At 36.6% G+C, this 20752-nt stretch overlaps 3 protein-coding genes and 1 pseudogene across 3 annotated transcripts; all 4 read right to left on the minus strand.

The window, feature by feature from the left end:
• Window positions 1-438: 438 nt before the first annotated feature.
• LOC125471008 (serine/threonine-protein kinase ZRK1-like) lies at window positions 439-2275 on the minus strand. Its single transcript, XM_048570860.1, has 2 exons — window positions 1986-2275; window positions 439-1627 (listed from the first exon to the last, which is right to left on the minus strand). The coding sequence occupies exons 1-2, from the start codon at window positions 2000-2002 to the stop codon at window positions 646-648; spliced, it is 999 nt and encodes a 332-aa protein (XP_048426817.1). The 5' UTR covers window positions 2003-2275; the 3' UTR covers window positions 439-645.
• A 2903-nt stretch (window positions 2276-5178) lies between these two features.
• LOC125470961 lies at window positions 5179-6521 on the minus strand (annotated as a pseudogene).
• A 153-nt stretch (window positions 6522-6674) lies between these two features.
• Window positions 6675-8302, minus strand: LOC125470962 (ATP-dependent DNA helicase PIF1-like). The gene has a single exon (XM_048570806.1). The coding sequence runs from the start codon at window positions 8292-8294 to the stop codon at window positions 6675-6677; it is 1620 nt and encodes a 539-aa protein (XP_048426763.1). The 5' UTR covers window positions 8295-8302.
• Window positions 8303-9248: 946 nt separating this feature from the next.
• Window positions 9249-10787, minus strand: LOC103933281. The gene is made up of 3 exons (XM_009342952.2): window positions 10110-10787; window positions 9850-10018; window positions 9249-9739 (listed from the first exon to the last, which is right to left on the minus strand). The coding sequence occupies exons 1-3, from the start codon at window positions 10785-10787 to the stop codon at window positions 9249-9251; spliced, it is 1338 nt and encodes a 445-aa protein (XP_009341227.2).
• Window positions 10788-20752: the final 9965 nt, after the last annotated feature.

Below are 20752 nucleotides of genomic sequence, written 5' to 3' on the forward strand. Positions count from 1 at the left end.
AAAAAACAAATGGAAATTTGGAGCAAGCCTCAGTCTGAGATTGATTACAATTCCCCAATGTTTAGATCCAAACCATCAAGCGTAAAGAATAATATTTGGCAGACCAAATTTTATACCAAATTTTCAAATAATTTGTCACCAATAGAAAACAAGTACGTTAATCAACACCTTCAATCCCACCTCCCCATTAATCTGCACATATCCTTAGAGCACAGCAGAACGCATATATATCATTGAAGACCAGTGAGAGCTTAGTCGTACACATGTATCATGTATAAAAAACACAAGTTGCATACAGAAGTTTTGGGAACAATGTCACGGTCCAGGAAAATATGGCAGGTGTTACATATCTACGAATGATGGGATTAGGAAGGTGGTATAGAGCTACATTTAAGTGCATTCAGAAGGTGCTCTGCAATACACAACTTAGTTTTCCACGGTAATAATGATTTATCTTCGTTTGTCACTGTTAGAAAAATGCTAATCGAACTTGCCCTGGAACGGTTGAGCACAGAGATACACAGAATGCAAATTTGGTAGCTACAGGTTTCACCATCACTTGCTAAACAAATACAAGTAGGGATCCGTATAATGTTATTGAACCAACATATCCCCTTTTATGACAACCAATCCGGACAAGTTAATCTAGCAATGCAAAATAGACTTCTCAATTCGTACAAGTTCTTTGGCTACATCAGTCATGCATGGCCTTGATTCCCTTCCGTCCTGGGTGCACAACAATGCCAGTGCTAAGAAAGCTTGCAATTGCTGTTGTGCTTGCTCATCTGCCCTTAGCTCCCTAAGGATATTAGCATCCACATATGAAGTGAGGTCTTCTACTACTGCTGATTTATCGACAACCCTAATTTTTTGTCCCATCAAGAATACAAGTAAAAGCACACCAAAGCTATAAACATCAGTTTTTTCTGTAATGTAACCAGTTGCGATGTAGGTAGGGTCAGTATACCTATATGTCCCTTTCACTACATCTTCAACATGAAATTGCTTAGGAGGAATCGTTATGGATAGTGAAAAGTTGGAGAGTTTGGGAGAATAGTTATCGTCCAAGAAAATGCACGTGGGCTTTAGATCCCTATGAATGACGGGCCTGGGAAAGGCGGTATGGAGATATGCAAGTGCATGAGCTACTTTCGTTGCAATTAGCAGTCTAGTTTTCCATGGTAATGAGCGAGTATCCCCTAAACCTCCATGGCAGTCGAGAGCTCCTTTTGCTGCATCTTCATGCACCAGAGCTGGTAGAGAGAACTCTAAGCAGCAGCCCGACAATTTCAAAGCATTTTTGTGCGTACTCATCTGCATCGATATGATAATATCACGAATGGCCATGGACCTAGCTTCAGCTTCACTGGGCCAATGCAAGTACTTCTTAATGATTATTGACCGGTCATCTAGAAGACCTCTGAACAGTTTGAAGGATAAATCCTCACTTATAATGAAAGAAGGATCGAAATTGTTGGTTGCCTTGACTAGCTCATCAGCAGAGTAACTGCGAATAGGACTCGATTTGCCCTCACAAGAAGCAATGAGATCCTCTAACAAGATGCTTCCATTCTTCAAGAATGAGCTCTCAGTTTCCACCATTCTTACACATGGAAGCAAGGAGAACCTGGTACAAATATATATATATATATATATATATATATATATTACACAGTATAAATTGGTAAAACATGAACACAAAGAATGAATATAAAATGGGGAATTGTAAATAATTAAGCGCTCGCGGTTCTCAAGAAATTTTCAATTTTCTTTAGAACTTCAATGAAATCTCAGCTTTCAACTTTTCTTTGCCTCAAATATTTAAGGTTCTCATTACTTTGCGTGCAAAAGAATTTATATGAGACTTCAATTAGTAAAAAATCACTGAGGTTGGATTAATATTTTACGTAATGTTGTAATAAAGAGAAAATATCATAAGCAAAATCTCATGTCTAAGGAAAGTACCATAGAATCAACGAACTTACAAGAATTTGGATGGCATCGTTTACACTTTAATCTCTCTGTAAATTACCAGTCAGGCACCTTAGAACTGGGTTCAGATTATGCCATTTGAACAGTAATTGATTGATTCATAAACCGAGACCACTGCGATGGCATTGGAATGTGCAAGCAGAGCAGCAGTTCAAACAGCCCTGTTTAGAATGACATGCAGTGGGAGTGGCTTAGGAAGAAAAAGGAAGGAGATAGAAAATTAGTGTTGGACGAAAATGTCAAAGAAGTTAGCTAAGAAGAGGACATTTTGCCCTACTATTCAGAGTCAAAGAACTTTAGTCAAGAAGGATGAAAGAAATGCTTTCAACTATAAAGGGAAGAAAGAGCGTTTTAAGACGCGTAAATGTTTTCTTATAGATATTTTGCTCCCACAATTAGTAGGCAAATGGGACTTTCAAATAAGCCTTGTGACGTGCGTTTTTAAATAGTCAACTAGGACTTTGAGCGAGTCAAATTCCGAGAGCAATCTAGCTTGGTACTACCCATTCAAACATATACACATACACAAAAGATTATAATGGTTCACTCAAAACCGGGCTACATTCACTTTGTATTTAGTCACGTACGGAGGATTTTACAGTATATACATGGGGGTGACTAAATTTTTGTGAAAGCTTGGAGGAAATGGAGAAGGTTGTTGGGCCTCGTTCCGCAGCTTTCTTTTCCTGGAGCTAGTACCCCTTTTGTAGTCACTTTGACCTTCTTGAGCAAGAGATTTGATTAGGTCCGACAATTTTTGACAAGAACCATTAATCCAACACGAAATGATACGAAGGTAACAGGTTTTCGGGTCGACACGATAATCAATCGAATTGTTATCGGATGACCTGATAAACACATATTAAGATAACGGGTCAGTCCAGGTATACACGTGAGTAATCCGTTACACTATAGAAAAATATATTAATTTAATAATTGTATACCACTAAAAAAAATTCTATAATTAACAGTAAGAGGATTTAATCCTGAACCGAACTGAAAGTTAAAATATAATAAAATATAAATTAAATTTAGAAAATTAATGACTGTTGGATCGGCTGAGATTTAATTTCGGCTGCCCAATGTTTTTCTCAGCCATAAACTCTCATTCATTTTGCATATCCTTGCACATTTGATATTTTGTAATAATGTATTGATGCTTTTTTTTATTAACAACAAATGTGTTTTTGGTTTTGAAGCAATATTTATGTGGCAATGTGTTATATGCAAATTTCTAAAATTAAAAAAAAAAAAATCTTAAAGGGTCATAATGGGAGAACTGTCATTAATAGCCAAAATTTAACACCCAATTTCATAAATATCACTTTTCTATAAAAACTTTCAAATTAAACTCACGTGACTCATGTGAATAGATCTCCTCTACGTCTTTGGATTCGGAATTCTCATTAGCATCTGAAATTCATATGACTTTATGAAATCAATTGCGATCAATCTGACGTACGAATATCACGAGAAAATTCTTTTGCGTGATTTCAGTTCAGAGAAGGGGCAAAAGCCAAGATTGGAAGATTGCTTTCATGCAAAAATTCATGTTTTCTGTAATAAAAGAGGTGGCAATGCCGAGCCTCAGATATTTACACAAAATAAACTTAAAAATAGTTAAGTGCAAGTATACATACCAAAACTTTCTTAACAAGTGTCAAAGGTAAAACAAAAATTCCACCAACTTGAACTTTGCTAGAATTCTATAGCATGTGCATGGATCTTTCTTTGTGCAGGGGCTGGATTCATTATCTTTGAGCTTTTTGGATTCGTGTTGTACTTTTAACAGATATGTCAGCAGAAACCATCATTTTTGGCCTTAATCTTGACAGCTCGTGGTATGCCATAAGTCTTGTCCTCCTAGTGATTCTCTTCAAAAACAATATATTACAAGTCCAATTCTAACACCACAATATTTCTTGTTGCCTTTTCTACTGCCATATTGATTGAATCCAATTTTTTTCCACTTTAATTCTTATTTTCCTGAATTTGAAATATTTTATTTTCTTTTTCTTTGTACGAGTTCTCCTACATCAGTTGAGAAATCCTTTTGCTGTATATTCATGCACCGGAGCTAGTACTAGAAACTTTAAGTAGCAGCCCAATATTATCAAAGCATTCTTATGTGTACTCATCTGCATCGATATGATAATTTTCGTGAATGGCCATGTACCTAACTTGAACCTCACTAGACCATCACCCTGTGAAGCACTTCCTGACGATAATTGACCGGTCATCTTGAAAACTTCTGGACCGATGGGAAGATGAATGCTCACTTATAAGGCAAGAAGGATGGAATTTGTATGTTGCTTTGAGAGCTCATTAGCGAAGTAAGTGCACATAGACTAGATGTTCATCACAAGAAGCAATGAGATCCTCTAATTATATGCTTCCATAATGCAAGACTGAGCTCTCTCTGTCCTCCGTTTTGATTATCGGATACAGAAAAATTAGTCAAGGCTGTGACAAACCACAGACATGATACGCAAAGAAGCCGACACAATGTACGTTTCATTGAAGAAGAAGCAGAGGTCATTGAGAGTTTTATTTTATTTTCAAAATAATTACAAGATGGGAAAAGGATACTAAGTTTTCTGTGGTGTACAACTGTTAAAATTTAAAACAAAATAGAAAAGCAGAACTTACAAGATTTTGGATGCCATTGTTTTTTCTTTCCTCCTGTGCAGAATCTAGGCCACTCAGAATTGGTGATTCGGATTGCACAAAGTATCTTCACCCAGTCCGGTGCAGGTTTTATGTACAAGCAGATGTTTCCAGTATGAGAAGTTTATTGATATACAAAAGTTCTATCATCAGCTACAAATCCTCAATTACAGAATGAGGACGATCAGATTACAAACATTAGAATTGCCGTTAAACCAGTATCCAATACTTTTGATAACAAATCTAGTGGATTAAAGCTAGCTGGCCAAAACAAATTCTTCAATTCGAATGAGTTCTCTATCCACATCCACCATGTATGGCCTTCTTTCAATGTCATCTCGAATGCATAACAATGCCAGTTTAAGGAAATCATGCAACTGCTGTTGTACTTGATTATTCCCCCTCACTTCCTCATAGATTTTCGGATCAACAATTTCCCCAATTCGGCCATCACAACCACGAACATATCGAATCATTTCAATTTCTTCCTACCCCAAAGTCCCCAAGGTTCTCATCCCGTCAGGAATACAAGTAAAAGCACACCAAAGCTATAAACTTCAGTTTTTTCTGTAATGCGATTAAAATACAGGTAGACAGGGTCAATGTACCCAAATATCCCAGTCACTTCATCATCAACATCAGATTCCATAGGAATGGTTATAGAGAGAGAGAAGTTGTAAAGTTTGGGAACATAGTCATCATCCAAGAACAGGCAGCTGGGGTCCAGATTCCTATGAATGATGGGTCTGGCAAAGGCGGTATAGAGATATGAAACTACACTAGCAACCTGCTTTGCGATACGCAATCTAATGTTCCATGGTAGTATGATTTGACCTTCATTAGCCCCTCTTAAACTTCCATCAGGGTTGAAAACTCCTTTTGCTCCGTATTCATTCACTAGCACTGGTATAGGGAACTCTAAGCAGCAGCCCATGAGTTTCAAAACATTCTTATAATGGCTCATCTGTAATGAAATGACAATGTCACGGCTAACGCAAGACCTGCCCCTATCCTCATTTAGACTTTGCAACGATAATTGATCAACCATCTAGAAATCCCCTGAACATTTTGTAGCCTGAACTATAAGTTACAATGCGAGAAGGATGGAAGTTGTTGGTTGCCTTGATGAGGTCATCAGTAGAGTAACAATGAATAGGATGAGATTCGCCATCACCAGAAGCAAAGAGATCCTCTAATAACTTTTTTAGATTCTTGTAGTACGACGACTCTCTTTTCTTCTTCCAAAAAAATGGCAGCCTTGAGAACCTGGCACAAATATATATACACACGTATGTAACACACGAAGTGATAATGAAACTGCATATATTTTTGTTACTTGTCATTCCCAACAACGAAAATAAAATGTTGAAATGTAAATTATATTTATACTAGCCTCTCTGTTGCGAGAGACATTTTTGCATCACGGGCGCTATGCGCCCCTAAAGGTGTATTGTGTTAGTTTTTCCCATTGTAATTGTCAAGATATACTTTAAATGTATTGTGCAAAGAGGAACTTTTTTTTTTATCATGCACGTCCTAAAAAGTTATCATGTTTTTCGTTTTTACTTTGTGTAAAGTAATGATTTAAATGTTATTCATGCATTTATCAAACAACATACGATTTTAGATGCAAGTTCCTACCTAAAGCCTATGAACAATAGCAAGTATATGTAAATAAAAAAAAAAATAGTAGATGAAAATAGTAAGTACTCGTAGCAAAATACAACACAATTTAAATGTCAAAATATAAATCCTACATAACAATATGTACATTATTCACAATACTCATAGAGTCTATATGTCACTGTTTCTTTTGAAAAGAAAGTTTACATATTAACATCAATGCTGCAATTTCCACCCATTTGTTCATGATTGATGCTTCAAATTTTCATTGCCAATCTACAAACGATAGTGAGAAAATTAAAAATCAAATAAAAAGAGTTAATTGATAAGTGAGAAATGCATACTGAAAGGTTATCGTTAATAAAGCTGTTACCCATTAGGAATCACCATAATTAGCTGGAATGAAGCAAGACTTCTTTGTATACTACATTCCGTGTAAATACACCTTGTTGGCCTACTATGGAGCCACTTTTTACTAACACGGTTGTGGTTGACTTTGAGACCCCCCTCGATAAAGCCACATATAATTGTCCATGGCTGAAGACATGATCTGGAAGGTAAACGCTTACATGTGGTATTGTCTGACCTTGAGATTTGTTTATAGTGATAGAGAAACTTAGTTTCACTGGAAATTGCTTTCTTGTAAGTTCAAATGGAAGCCCAGCAATATCAGTACTTTTGAGAGGGATTCTTGGTAAGAAAACTCTGGATCCGGCAAATTGTCCAGTTAGAATTTCAGCATCAATAAGATTTCGGTAAGAACCACGACACAATAATCTTGTACCATTACACAATCCCAATTTCGGATCAATATTTCTTAAAAGCCTGATTGGAGCACCTCTTTTCAAAGTTAACTTGTGCGGAGGCAAACCACCAAGTGAGATTGAATTCAAGAACTCTAGCTGATGCAAATTCCTTATGTCATCCTCAACTGAATCAAATGAATACATTGTCTCTTCTAAACCCGGAAATATATTGATTATCTTTTCATTCAACATATCAACGTCTTCATTTGTAGGAGTTACCACTGCCCTTTCCACCATGTAGGTTGCATCATTTATATGATCCTCTAAGTCAGGGAAGATTTTGGCAATTAATTGATTAATGGAATGCTCACTCTCCCATGGTATCACCATGCATTTAGGTAGTTTTACCATATCATCCATAATAACATCTTCATTCCCATCACCAACACGAAGTAAAAATTCTGAAAATTCACAATCATTTATGGATCTCATGTTTTGTTTGAGTTTTAAAATCTTTACTTGTAACCAAAATGATGCCTTAACAACACTTGCTTGGAATAGTTCGGACTTGGTTCCTTTCCGGATAACAGGAAGAACTTGTCGAAAATCTCCCTCAAATATCATTATCTTCCCCCCAAATGGTAAGTCAATATCTGTTAAGTCTCTGAACGTTCGATCGAGTGCTTCAAATGCATGACGATGCGTCATTGTTGCTTCATCCCAAATAATTGCCTTTGCCTTTTGTATTAGCTTTGCTAAATCAGATTGTTTACCGATCGAACACATCGATGATGCATTGAGACTAAGTGGTATCTTGAATTTAGAATGTGCTGTCCTCCCACCAGGCAATATCGTAGCTGCTATTCCAGATGATGCTGTTGCTAATACTATGTGCCCCAACCTTCTCAAGCTTGCTAACAATGCGCGATATAAGTAAGTTTTTCCAGTTCCACCGGGACCATCCACAAAAAAAGTTGCATTATCCGATTGTTGAATTGCACCCATTATTATGTTAAACGCACTTTTTTGGTCATCATTTAAGCGTTCAATTGCATCAAGATCTTGTTGTGGAATACATATGGATATTTCATCTTCAATACATCCTGTCATTCCTGAACTTGATTCATTTCCTCTTGTCATTTGGGGCAAATCAAACTCGTTTATACTCTTATTAAATTGAACCAAAAGTATGTTCAACTCACGCAAGAGTATGTTGGTAGCAAGTGTGGGAGTTATGTTAGTCATGGAAACATAATCTTCCATCATGAATGGACAGAACTCATCCCATAACCCTCGAACACCAATTGGTGCACAATATACCAATATGGTGACGAATAATCTTCTTAAAGCCGACGGCATCTGAATTGTGGAGGCCTCTAACAAACATTGTCAAATACTGTCATCTCTTTCTAACAAACCTCGTTGTTCTGCTGCCTGCTTAAATGTTGGATGCAAAACCCCATTAACTGTTCTCAAGTTTGTGAAGGATGTTGGTCCTCTAACATGATTAAGAAGAATCCGAAGGTAAAATTTTTCGCCTTCAGCAGGTGAAACTACATATATTCGCCCAATAACCTTGTTATGATTCATTCTTTTAGACCACTTTCTTTGAGCTTGAATCCATCTGTAATGTGATGGTATCTCCATGTATAAATAATGTCGCGCTTCTGCATCTACATGATTAAGTGTAAAAAATTCAGTCAACATTGTCTTTCTTGTACTCTCATCATGTAGAATATTTGTTATGCTTTCATCGGCACGAAACTGAACTTGGTGCATATTAGGAAGATGTATTTGCATTCGCTCAACAGATGGATAAATTCGATTAATAATGAACTTGAATATCTTCCATAAGGCCTCTGGTGCACAAACCCATCTTGCATCCTGAAACTGCTTTATTACATCGTATTGAGGGTCTGATTGTACTTCAACTGTCATTCTGTATGGGCCTTTGTAAACATACTTATATAAGTACTTGACACTTTTTATGCTTGCGCAAATTTCAACACTGATGTGACAATCATACCTTAACAGCAACCATGGATTATATGGAATGACCCAACTATTATCAACCATTATGTTTCCTTGTCGATTAAGTGAGACGGGCAATCGATTTCCTCGCCTTTGATAAATTGGATACGAATCATTCCCTTGAATGGTGACCGGTGCAAATGGTTTGGGAAACTTTCTCTTACAACTCCCATTTTTCATACATGGAGATTAAGGATTATGAATCCCACACGGGCCATGAATCATATGCTTTAACACCACATTATAAAGTTGAGGCTCTACATCTTCATTTGGTATTTCAGCTCTAACAATTCGGTCGTACTCATCTGGGTTATTGATCTTATCATTTTCATCTAACACAACCACCATATGCACATGTGGAAGACCACGTTTCTGAAACTCAATAACGTATGCGTAAGCAACAACACTGCCTAATACCCCCTTTTCAATGATGTCTTCTTTTAGTTGCTCAAGTTTTGCACGAAATACTCTAGTGAGTAACTCAGGGCGATCTTGTGGAGTTTGTCTAGTTAGTAATTCGCTTTTGATTTCTTCCCAACTTGGGTTACATGTCATGGTAATAAAAAGATCTGGCTTTCCGAATCTTTGAACCAAAGTCATTGCGTCTTGATATCGTTGGTACATGTCACGTGGGCTTCCAACAAATGATGATGGTAAAATAATTCTACGCCCGATGCTACCTAATAATATTTTATTTTCAATTAGCTGTATATATTGTACACACTTTAAACAAAGTTATATTTCTAAATAACGATGACTGAAACGATATATATACCTACATTGTGTTCACCTGCATTTAAAGAGTCTTCAAGTCCTTTGTAGAGATCCGCTCTAACTGTGGCTTGATTAGAACGCAACCATCTAAGTTTTTGTGATTCAATTTTAATGTAGTTATCTACAGCATATTGTTGCAAGAGACGTCCACCTCGAAGCAAAAGTGATGATCCATTATGGCGTATCTACAAAAGCAAATTTCATATATTGCTTTTAATATAGGAATCATCATTCATCTATATATACCGGGAAGTAAATTATGTTATTAGTACAAACCTGTAACATATAAGCATAATAGTCGCAACATGTTATTGCTCTTCCACCATCATCATGACTGTTAACATCCCATCCATATGTACTGTAAGGCAGCAACAGTGGATATTGTAAGGGATCATAAAATCCAACATAGTCTCGGACGTGAGAAAGTCTTCCACTAATTGTCTCCACCACGATATCCCTTCCATTTGCAATTGTGGCATTATCTCCATCTATTATACTTGCTGCAACTTGTGATGTTGATGGTAGACTATACTGACGCCGATCTATTGGTTGCTCTTTTAGGATCAACTTGCAATTCGGCAAATCTTGGCATTGTCCGAGGCTTCGCAATGTATGAACAAAAGGATTATGGTTGTTCAACATCTGTTGTATCTTTTCAACCACACGTCTATCTAAAACTTTACTTTCACACATTCGGTTTTCAACTTCATGCTTAGTGTCATATATATAAGCTTGTAAAAATCGCGGTCTGTTCCCTTCATTTGGTAAAAGTCCACCAATCTTATGATATAATGCACCTTGAGCACGAAATGTGTAAATCCCACGACCACCAATATTAATTCTTTCATCCACATGTACTCCCATTGAAGTGAATGCAAATGCATGATTGTAAGCTCGAATATTTTGCCTGAAGTGTCTACCCTCATTTGTTTGGTCAGAGAAAAGAGCAACCATTTTTGGTGGGGACTGTATTGGGGGTAAAGCAATTCTTCCTTTCAAGCAACATATATTCAAAGTTTTTCGAGTAAACAATCGTGCATAGCAGTACGGACATGTGGTTGGAGTAGATAATTGGCAATCTAGGATACCCCGATTCTCACTATAATTTCTAGCACAATTGTGGTTTCTTCTTCCTCTGCTTTGGCGCACATGACAATTGGTTTTATTTGCATGTTCTTCTTCTGATATTTTTACATGAATATCCAACACTCAGTATAAGAATTTTCTTTGTAACTAATCATATATGTATATAAAGATAGAATTATATACTAAGCTCACCATTGTGGGGAGGAATTGAGAGCATCCCATAAGATATTTGTGACCTATTTGAATGTGCCAACTGTCCCATATGAGTACGCATTCTAGTAGAAGTTTGGTCATCACAATTTGTGATATCTGACAAAACCCTTGAATTCGCGCTTTCATGCTCAATTTGTTCTAATAAATAGACCACATTATAATCGATTAGTTAAAAATTGTGTGTTTAATATTTAATATATTTAGTTGTGAGTCTAATATTTCATAAGACTACCACTAAAAATAACTACAACATTGAGATCAATATGAGAGTATCGAAGAAAAGAATAAAATGAGATTTCAATTCACAAAATTTTGTTCTTAAAAAATAACCTAATTTTTTAAGTGTGAAACAAATACAAATAAAGAAATTGAAATAAATACCAGGAATTTGTTGTTCTATATTACTGGGGTCGACCTCAACATCATAGTTAGCCAACTGAACCCGTTCTTGTATATTACTGGGACCTACTTGTTGCATAGTTAAAAGAAAAATTAGAAATTAGATTTTTTTTATTTTTTTGCATTAGTATGAGTTAAAGAAAAAGGAATATGAAATAAATACCAGAAATTTCTTGTTGTATGTTACTGGGGGATGTCATAGTATGATCATCATATAGAGTTGGAATTTGTTGTCTTTTTTCTCGTGCTATTAGACGTCGTCGAGCTAGATATCTTTGATGTTCTTCAGGACTCAATGATTGATGCCATTGTCTTGCACGACTTTGACCACGCTCCATGGAAAAATTTATCTAAAAAATTAAAAAATAAATGAACCTAAATTGAATACAAATTTTGTGACATTCCATAAATACGAAAAATTCTACATAGATGCCTATGAACAGAAGAAGAAAAAACATTTATCTACACTTCACTATAATACAAAAGAACAAAATAAAATGATCACAAAATACTTTTGAAGTGTAATAAGATCAGTGCAAGGAAATGACGGGCCTATATATACACTTCTCGGTTGGTGTTAGGACTTGGATATGATTTAGCTTTAATGTTTTTTTTTCTTTTATAAATTAGCATTGTTTATAGAGTTTTAATTTTTATGTCAACTGGATGAGTAGAATTTTAAACTTTTTTAATACCCCTAAACCCTATCATAAATGACGGATGTGGGCTGGACATAATATAAAAAGTTTTTAGAAATGTGTAACCCATAATAAGAGGCTAAAAAACTACCACATGACAAAGAAGAATTTGTGTTCAATGTAGGTTCATTATATTTATTAGTTTGCTCTAATAACTCAACAATGCACATATAAGCTCTAAAATGTTATGATATCCTTAAAATTTTAGTAATTTTGGTTTCTTAGTTATTATGTTTATTAGTAATTTTGGTTCATTAGTTTAAGGATATGATCTTCAAGAATTTGTGATCAACACATCTTAAGAAATTTTGGGGTGCTTTGTTGGTCGTTGGGGTGCGGATGGGCATGGGATGATTTGGTTCAAATGGATAAAATAAATAAAAATAAATAAAAAAAATAAAAAAATAAACAATGCATGCACGCAAGGTTCCTTAACAAAATCATAATTATGAATAACTGTTATGATATTCAAAATCCTTCTCGAACCCTGCTGGTGTTTATGAATGATTTTGGACTACATGGATATTTGAGGTTACGAAGAAGATTATGAATAACTAAACATGGGTCAAAATTTTATTTGTTAGAGGACAACAATTGTTCATAATTGGTTTGATCTTGGACATAATAACAATTACGAATATTTGTTTTCTTCACATTATCTTCTTGAATTGGGGTTCAACATTAGAAGTTCTTTTCTCAAGTCTCAAAATTAAGCAAAATGAAGAAAACAAAAGGCCAAAAGCAAAAAGCCACCTCTTCCGCTATTATCACCTTCCCTTTTCTTCAATGCTCATTCCCAACAGAAAATCTATGGCAAGAATACACTTTCCCCCCTTCCTTTTTCTTCGAGCCTCAACAAATGGGTCTGCAACCAATGCCAACTGAAATAATTCAGGTTAAGCAAGAGGAGTTGATAAAGAATCGGCCAAGAGAAGACCAAGCTAAGCCAACTGAAATAATTGAGGTTATTCCTGACAACGCTATAAATATTACATCATAAAACAGTTTAGCTTAATTCAGTACATCTTTTTTTGTTAAATAAGAAATGACTATGTTTTCTGTTAAATAAGAAATGACTATGTCACAAATGTCCATATAATTTAATTGAAATGATAAACATGTTCTGTAAAACCAAGATTTTTGAAAGTCTAACTAATTGGTCAAATAGTGTCAAACATAGTAGTATTTCTCCAAGTAATAGCACGTCCTAATATTAAGCTGAAAAGTAAGAATAGTTATATGACATTAAATTGAAAGTCTAACTAATTAAGATGATTGTAATAAACATGAGGCACTGTTATGCAAATATAACAGGGCTGCAAACCAATTGGTAAAAGCACACTTTTATATGAAAATAAAAACAAAAAATTCAATTAAATAAGCATCATCATGCACTCCATGATCATCTGTCCTTATTTTTTTAATTTACGTTAGTTTGTATGCAAATGATTTGGGAAATTATAGGAGTGCAAAATGGATAGAACCCAGAACTGAAATGAAGAGAAAACACACATCCAATTTGGTGATGGTAAAAATGGAAAAGGGATATGATCAATACCCGATCGAATCACTGGCGAGAGAGCTCCGATTCCAAAAATTAATCCACAAATACTTAATGTTAGCCTTTTCAATCAAATTCTACTTAACCTAAGACTAATCCAATCCTAATCAGCGAACATGACTTGAATATTTGTATGGCAAATAGACAGCAAGCGAATGCTCAAACCTGGAATGTGTAGCCACTAGTATTCTCCATGTGTATCACTCCCGAAACACGTTAAAAGCTTTGGCAAGTAAGCAAACTGCAACATCGATACAATGACAAACAGAACTTCAATTACACACTGCCAAACCATCCAAAACTTTACTCAATAAGAGAACAATTAAAACATATTATATTGTAATGAAAAAAATTGTAAGGCCACATCCAAATTGAATCGTGCATCTTTAGAAAAAACTAAAAAAAAAAAAAAAAAAAGAAAGAAAAAAATCAGATTGCAAAACTATCTATGTAAATACTTAAAGTCATTGTAAAAGAATATACTATAATCAAACAAACAGCATAAAACTCACCAAGTTGCTTCAAGTCATGAAACCTGAAATGCAATGAAATCAATTCATTTGCAGCAAACAACATACACATATTTCTTTTGACACAGAGGTATACAAAAACCAAGCTACCTGTAAAACTCGTACGTATCAATAAACTGTACCCAACACCAATGGGGCACCAGTCTTACTGACAATGAAGCTGAAGCCGCCAATCTCTGGTGGGATGAAACTGACAATATCGGTGTAGCATATTCTCATAGAATTTGAAACAGTATGTGAACCTGTGTAATAAAATAAAAAATATAAAAAGCTATGAAAGAAACAAAAATCTGAACGTTAACAGTTTTTTATATACTTGCTCGGGAAACGAAAGCATGAAAGAGAGATCAAACCTGAAAGAAATCAGAAATGACCGTTCAGTGATCTTTGGGCGTGTGTGGGATTAGTAGAATTATAATGAGGCATTGAATCTATTTATCTCTGAAGAGTAGCTACATAAAGAAAACATAAACATAAGGAGGGTCCTTTTTGTGGCCTAGAAAGTGAGTGAAAATAAGCCCAGGAAACGCACCAAATATGATAAAAAAAAAAAAAAAAAAAAAAAAAGCACTCAAAAGCTAAATTGTTATACGAAAATAACACGCGGAAAATAACCCAGGAGAACCTCTGTTGGAGGATACAACGAACCGAAAGAAAAAACGGAGTTTGTGGTAGAGGCATGGGCTTAGGGTGCCGATGGGTGAATACTGAGTGTCGATGGAGAAGCAAATCTGAAAAATGGTTGAAAACGAACACCCCAATCTCCTTTTCAGAACGTGGGTTGTACATGAAGATGACAGTTGCCATTTGTTTGCATAGTTGGATAGTGCTTATATAAAAAATCGGTGTGATGTTTTCATCGTCCATTTTTTTAAACTAAGGGGCCACATTCATTGACGAAATTTAGGATGAAGCTTTGAGGGAGGGTTTGATTCATCCAACGAATAAAAACAATCTTGGCTAAGAGTGTAGAAAAAGTATATCTCACGTAAGCATCTCCCATGTGTGTTGTGTTTCATTTCACTATGTTACCCCTATTATAAGCAGTTACTTTTGTGTTGTCTTTTATATTGAATGAGGACATTATGGGAATATTGAAAGCTTCACCAAACTGAAGCTCTCACTTTATATATATAGATGTTGTATCAATTTTTAAAAAATAATGTAAATATCGTTTAATGCTTATTTTACAATAAAAGAAATTCATTTAAATCCATCTAGGTTCTTGCCTAAATCTCGCCTGGGCGCCTAATTGCTAGGCGTCAGTCCGTTGCCTGACTAGTGCCTAAAGTTTTTTAGAATATAATCCTTACCAATTTAAGGTTTTTACATGGCTTTGATCTTACCACTTACAACCGTTTTGGTGGATAGACTATTTTCTGTTATGAATATTGATTCAAAACTTTGCACTCTCTAGTATGAAAGCAACCATTTCGATTGAACCTTGCACTGTTTTGAATTTCGCCCCTTCCCTCGACAAATCCTGGTTTCGCCACTATATATAAGTACTATGGTATGTCATGTATATTTAAAACTTTTCATATGTTTTATACAGTTTCAAAACCCGTAGCACTGCGCTGGCACTCTTGCTAGTAATCTTCTAATTCTCTAGTGCGGTACACCTTCTTTGATACCATGTTTAGCCTATGGCTAAAACTTATGCTCGTAAACTTGGCTAAACAACGAGAACAAATGAGAGAGTGATTTTTTTTTTCCCGATATGTGGTACTAAATGCTTTTGGAAGATCTCTCGTTCAACGATTAATGTTCTGAAAAAAAAGAGTACTTTCGGGTTCAGCACATGAAAATTTTGATTGGGTTAAACTTTATACAACGGTTGAAAGCACCTCGTAGGCTTGTAGACCTTACAAGAAAATAGAGGAATTGAATCTGAAATAAGCTGAGAACTTACAGTTTCGCAAGTTTTGATGGCATTGTTTGAACGTATGATAAGATTAAGACTGCACCAACTCAATAGGAGGCTGTGACAAAGTCACATACATGACACACTCACCCATCATGCAACGCAAAACACATCACCGGCCTTACAGTCTCACCTTCAAACCCACCTCCAAATTCACGTATCACCCGAAAACCGGCACAATGTTTCATAGAAGAAGCAGGGGTCCTTGACAAGTCCTCTGACTACCACCCCAACCCCTGTGTGATGAATTTCCTAATGATGATTGATCGTCTAGAAAACCGTGAAACACGTCATAGAGTAAATCCTTTTGTAGATTGCTAAAAGGATCAAAGTTGTCGGCGAGATTTTGGATGGCATAGTTTTTGCTTTTTGCATCGAAGACAAAAGCAATGCAAGACCAGTTACGGGAATACAGGGAGCTTAAAAATTGAACAATGAGTGACCGAAGTTCTAAACTAGAAGCTATTTCCGCGGTTGAATCGATACACTCTGATGTTAACAAACGAGACGGATAATAAAGCTAGTATTAACAAGGCAGAATAGACCCCGAGTTTGTTGCTAATCCTCTGCGAGGTAAATGATGCCATTGAATGATCAGCACTGTTAAGAAATTTACCTAAAGCTATTGTTTTTCCCGTTTCATTAACCAGCACAAAATGAGGTTAGTCATTTGCAAAGAAATGAAAAGGAAAAGAGGAGGAAATGAGAAGGCTGTGAAAAAATCACATCCTTATAGTTCAAACCCCCACCCAATTCATAGGACATATGGAATCATAAGTTCATTTCCCTTGTTAAGGAAAGAAATGATGATTAACATATAATCAGATATTGAGATATGCCGACTTTTATATGATCCTTAACCTTTGTGTAATCTCTTAATCGTAGGAATGTAATTACTTGTACAGGCTCAATTCCGGGATCAGGAATTAATCCCTCCAGTGTATAAAATCCTTGTAACAGTTTGATGTTGAATACAATACAATTTTCACCTTTCTCTACATGGCACCAGAGCATAAAAGATTCTGGTAACCATCACAAACTTTCGCTCCTCAAACCAGAAACACTAGCCAATCCCAGAACAAGCCATCACCTATGGTAAAAGAACCAAGAGAGCCCTCGACCAAGCTTGAGGCAACCAAATATGATGATGCTAGTGATCCTCTATACATACACCATTCAGATTAGCCTGGTTCAGTTCTCGTCTCCTAGCAACTGAATGAAGAAAACTATAGAACATGGAGTCGTTCCATGACCATGGCTCTCAGCGCCAAAAGCAAGGAAGGGTTTGTTGATGGCTCAAGCCCAAAACCTTCAAAATCCTCCAAAACTGAGTTACAACGGTGGACCCGCTGCAATAACCTTGTCAAATCATGGTTATTGAACTCAATCTCATCAGACATTGTAGCCAGTGTAATCTAGAATGATTTGGCTTCTGGAATATGGGCTGAACTCAAAGAACACTTCTCTCGTGTCAATAGCGTCCATCTCTTTCATGTAGAACAAGCTGTCCATGATTGTGTGCAAAGTGGTATGATGATCAGCGCCTACTACACTAAACTCAAAGGTTTAAGGGATGAACGTGATGCCATACGTTCTATCCCCACTTGCTCCTGTGGCACTATGAAGGAGACCCTCCAGTTCCGAGAGAATCAGAAGACTATGAAGTTTCTTATGGGGTTGAATGATGTATACACAACCATTCGTGGCTAGATCCTCCTCATGGATCCACTTCCCTCAGTCAGCAATGCACACTCACTTATATTATAGGAAGAATAACAACGGACAATGTCATCTACATCACACAACACAGTTGATGCTATTGTTTTTTTAGTAAAAAGCAACAAAGGAAATTCAAGCAGAAATTTCATGCCACGGAACCCCCACCTAAAGTGTGATCGATGTGATATGGTTGGTCATACTTCAAATTCTTGTCGTTCCCATCTAAAGTGTGAATTTTGTGGGAACAAGGGGCATACCATCGAATATTGCTAGAAGCTCAAGAAAGCAAAAGAAAGAGGTGAGATTCAGGACCAAAAAAACTCGAAAGCAAACCATGTCAAAACCAAGGAAGATGTGCAGACTCGTTCCAGCCCTATTAGCCTGACAGCCGAGCAGGACCAATATCTCCTGACTCTACTTGGTAACAACAAATCAACATCCATGGCCAACCTCGTTGGTGCTTTTTCCACCACCAGTAGTCTCTCAGGTAAATCTTTTCGCGGCTTCGCTCTTTGGAATGACATAGCTTGGATCTTGGACACAGGAGCAACTGATCATCTAGTGTACTCTCCTGCCCTACTTACTACTTGCTCATCAATACAAAATCGAACTATACAATTACCAAATGGCATGAGTGTTACTGTTACACACGTAGGGAGTGTCAAATTCTCTCCCACTTTGACCATTCATAATGTCTTATGTGTTCCTTCGTTCCAATTGAATCTAATATCCGTCGCTAAACTTGTCTAACACTCGAACTACATTGCCTTTTTTTATAAAAACCTGTTTGTGTTACAAGACCAACGCTTGGGGACGATGATTGGGACGAGAACTGAAAGGGGATGACTCTGTTGGGGTTTAAAAATGCTTCACTACTTTGGAGATGTTTATCTCACAAATGAGAATGTAATGCAGCGGAATTTGATAGGCAAGACAAAGAAAGAACACTCAAAGTGTTATACAAATTTTTTTATTCTCGCACAATCTTAGTACAAGAGGAAACACTCAAACACTCTCACACTTCTTCACTCATTTTCTCACTTCTTGCTCTCTTACTTGCTCTCACTTCTTCTTGCTACATGGCAACACACATACACACCTAAATTTATAGGCATGCATTTTGCCGACTTACTCTGCCCACCGACTTGGGCATTGCAGCAATGACCACATGATTTGCTGCCTCTAGATCTTTCTTTAGCTTGGATATTTTAGATGATAACCGATTGAAATTGCTGGAATTTTCCAGCTATATTACCGACATAGATTGCTAGAATTTTCTAGCATTTGCACAATAGGCTTTGGGTTGGATCACTTGTCATGGGCCAAAGACAAGATTACCATTCAACATCCCCCCTTAATCTTGTCTTGTGACGCCGATTGAGTTTCTCAGTCTGATAAAGTCTTCTTGTTTGAGTGGCTTGGTGAATATATTCGCGATTTGGTCTTGAGACTTCACGTATTCCACTTGCGCATCCTTTCTTACAATGCATTCTCTTATGTAGTGATAGCGGGTATCTATATGTTTGCTCCTGTTATGGAGTACTGGATTCTTTGCTAGAGCTATTGCAGACTTGTTGTCGACATAAATCTCTGTTGGTTCTTTTTGCGGCATGCTTAAATCTTTCAGCAAGTTTCTCAGCCAGATTGCATGACAGACACATGAGGTAGCAGCTACATATTCAGCTTCGCAGGTAGAGAAAGTGACAATCGGTTGCTTCTTTGACATCCATGTAAATGCAGTGTCTCCCATGAAGAACACAAATCCAGTAATGCTTTTTCTATCGTCGGAATCTCTTGCCTAATCACTATCGGTATATCCAGTAAGTTTGTAGTTATCAGAACTTGAATAGAGCAAGCCAAAGTTAACAGTAACTTTGAGGTATCGAAGAATTCTTTTGGCAGTCTTCAAATGTGTAGTTGTGGGATTTTCCATGTAGCAACTGACTAATCCGATAACATAGAGAATATCTGGTCTTGTGCAAGTCAAGTAGCACAAGCTTCCAACTAGACTTTTGAAAAATGTTGGATCTAGGCTTTCTCCTTCGTCATGCTTGGTTAGTTTGACTCTACACTCCATTGGCATGCTTACGAGCTTGCAATCATCCATTTTGAACTTTTTCAGTGTCTCCTTTGTGTAGCTTTCTTGGGAGATGAAAATTCCTTCTTCGTTCTGCTTGACTTCAATGCCTAGGTAGTATGCCATCAGCCCGATGTCCGTCATCTCAAATTCTTTGGTCATCACTCTCTTGAACTTCCGGTGAAGATTAGATCATCCACATATAAGCACACAATCAAAATATCTCCATCTTTAATTTTGACATAAAGAGAATGTTCATGGGGGCACTTGGTGATCTCCTGCAAGTACTTGTCGATGCGACTATTCTATGCTCTTGGGGCTTGTTTTAACCCATAAAGGGCTTTTTTCAGCTTCAAAACTTTGTCTTCATGCCCCTTGATTTCATAGCCTGACGGTTGCTGAATGTAGACTTCTTCTTCAAGGACTCCATTTAGGAAGGTGAACTTCACATCCATTTGTTGAATCTTCCAACTATTTTAAGCTGCCAAAGAAATTAGTAATTGTATAGTTTCCAACTGAGCAACAGGTGCAAATACCTCATCATAGTCAATTCCGGCTCTTTGAATATAGCCCTTCGCCACTAGTCTATTGGCATTCTTCTTTGTCTTGTACACCCATTTGACTCCGATGGCTTTGTGTCCTTTCGGAAGAATAGTGAGTTCCCATGTATCATTATTCTGGATTGCTTCAATTTCTTCATCCATTGCTTTCC

The sequence above is a fragment of a genome, unplaced genomic scaffold (assembly GCF_019419815.1).
Source record: "Pyrus x bretschneideri cultivar Hongxiangsu unplaced genomic scaffold, Pyrus_bretschneideri_v1 Contig55, whole genome shotgun sequence".
NCBI lineage: Eukaryota > Viridiplantae > Streptophyta > Magnoliopsida > Rosales > Rosaceae > Pyrus > Pyrus x bretschneideri.

What these genes read in the sequence shown, in the direction of transcription:
- LOC125470962 (XM_048570806.1), bottom strand. Translation starts at nt 8,294, where the DNA reads ATGATGGAAGATTATGTTTCCATGACTAACATAACTCCCACACTTGCT.
- LOC103933281 (XM_009342952.2), bottom strand. Translation starts at nt 10,787, where the DNA reads ATGGTTGCTCTTTTCTCTGACCAAACAAATGAGGGTAGACACTTCAGG. An exon ending in ATTATGCTTATATGTTACAG is followed by an intron (nt 10,019 to 10,109) that starts GTTTGTACTAAT and finishes TTGCTTTTGTAG; the next exon opens with ATACGCCATAATGGATCATC. An exon ending in TGAAGACTCTTTAAATGCAG is followed by an intron (nt 9,740 to 9,849) that starts GTGAACACAATG and finishes AAATATTATTAG; the next exon opens with GTAGCATCGGGCGTAGAATT.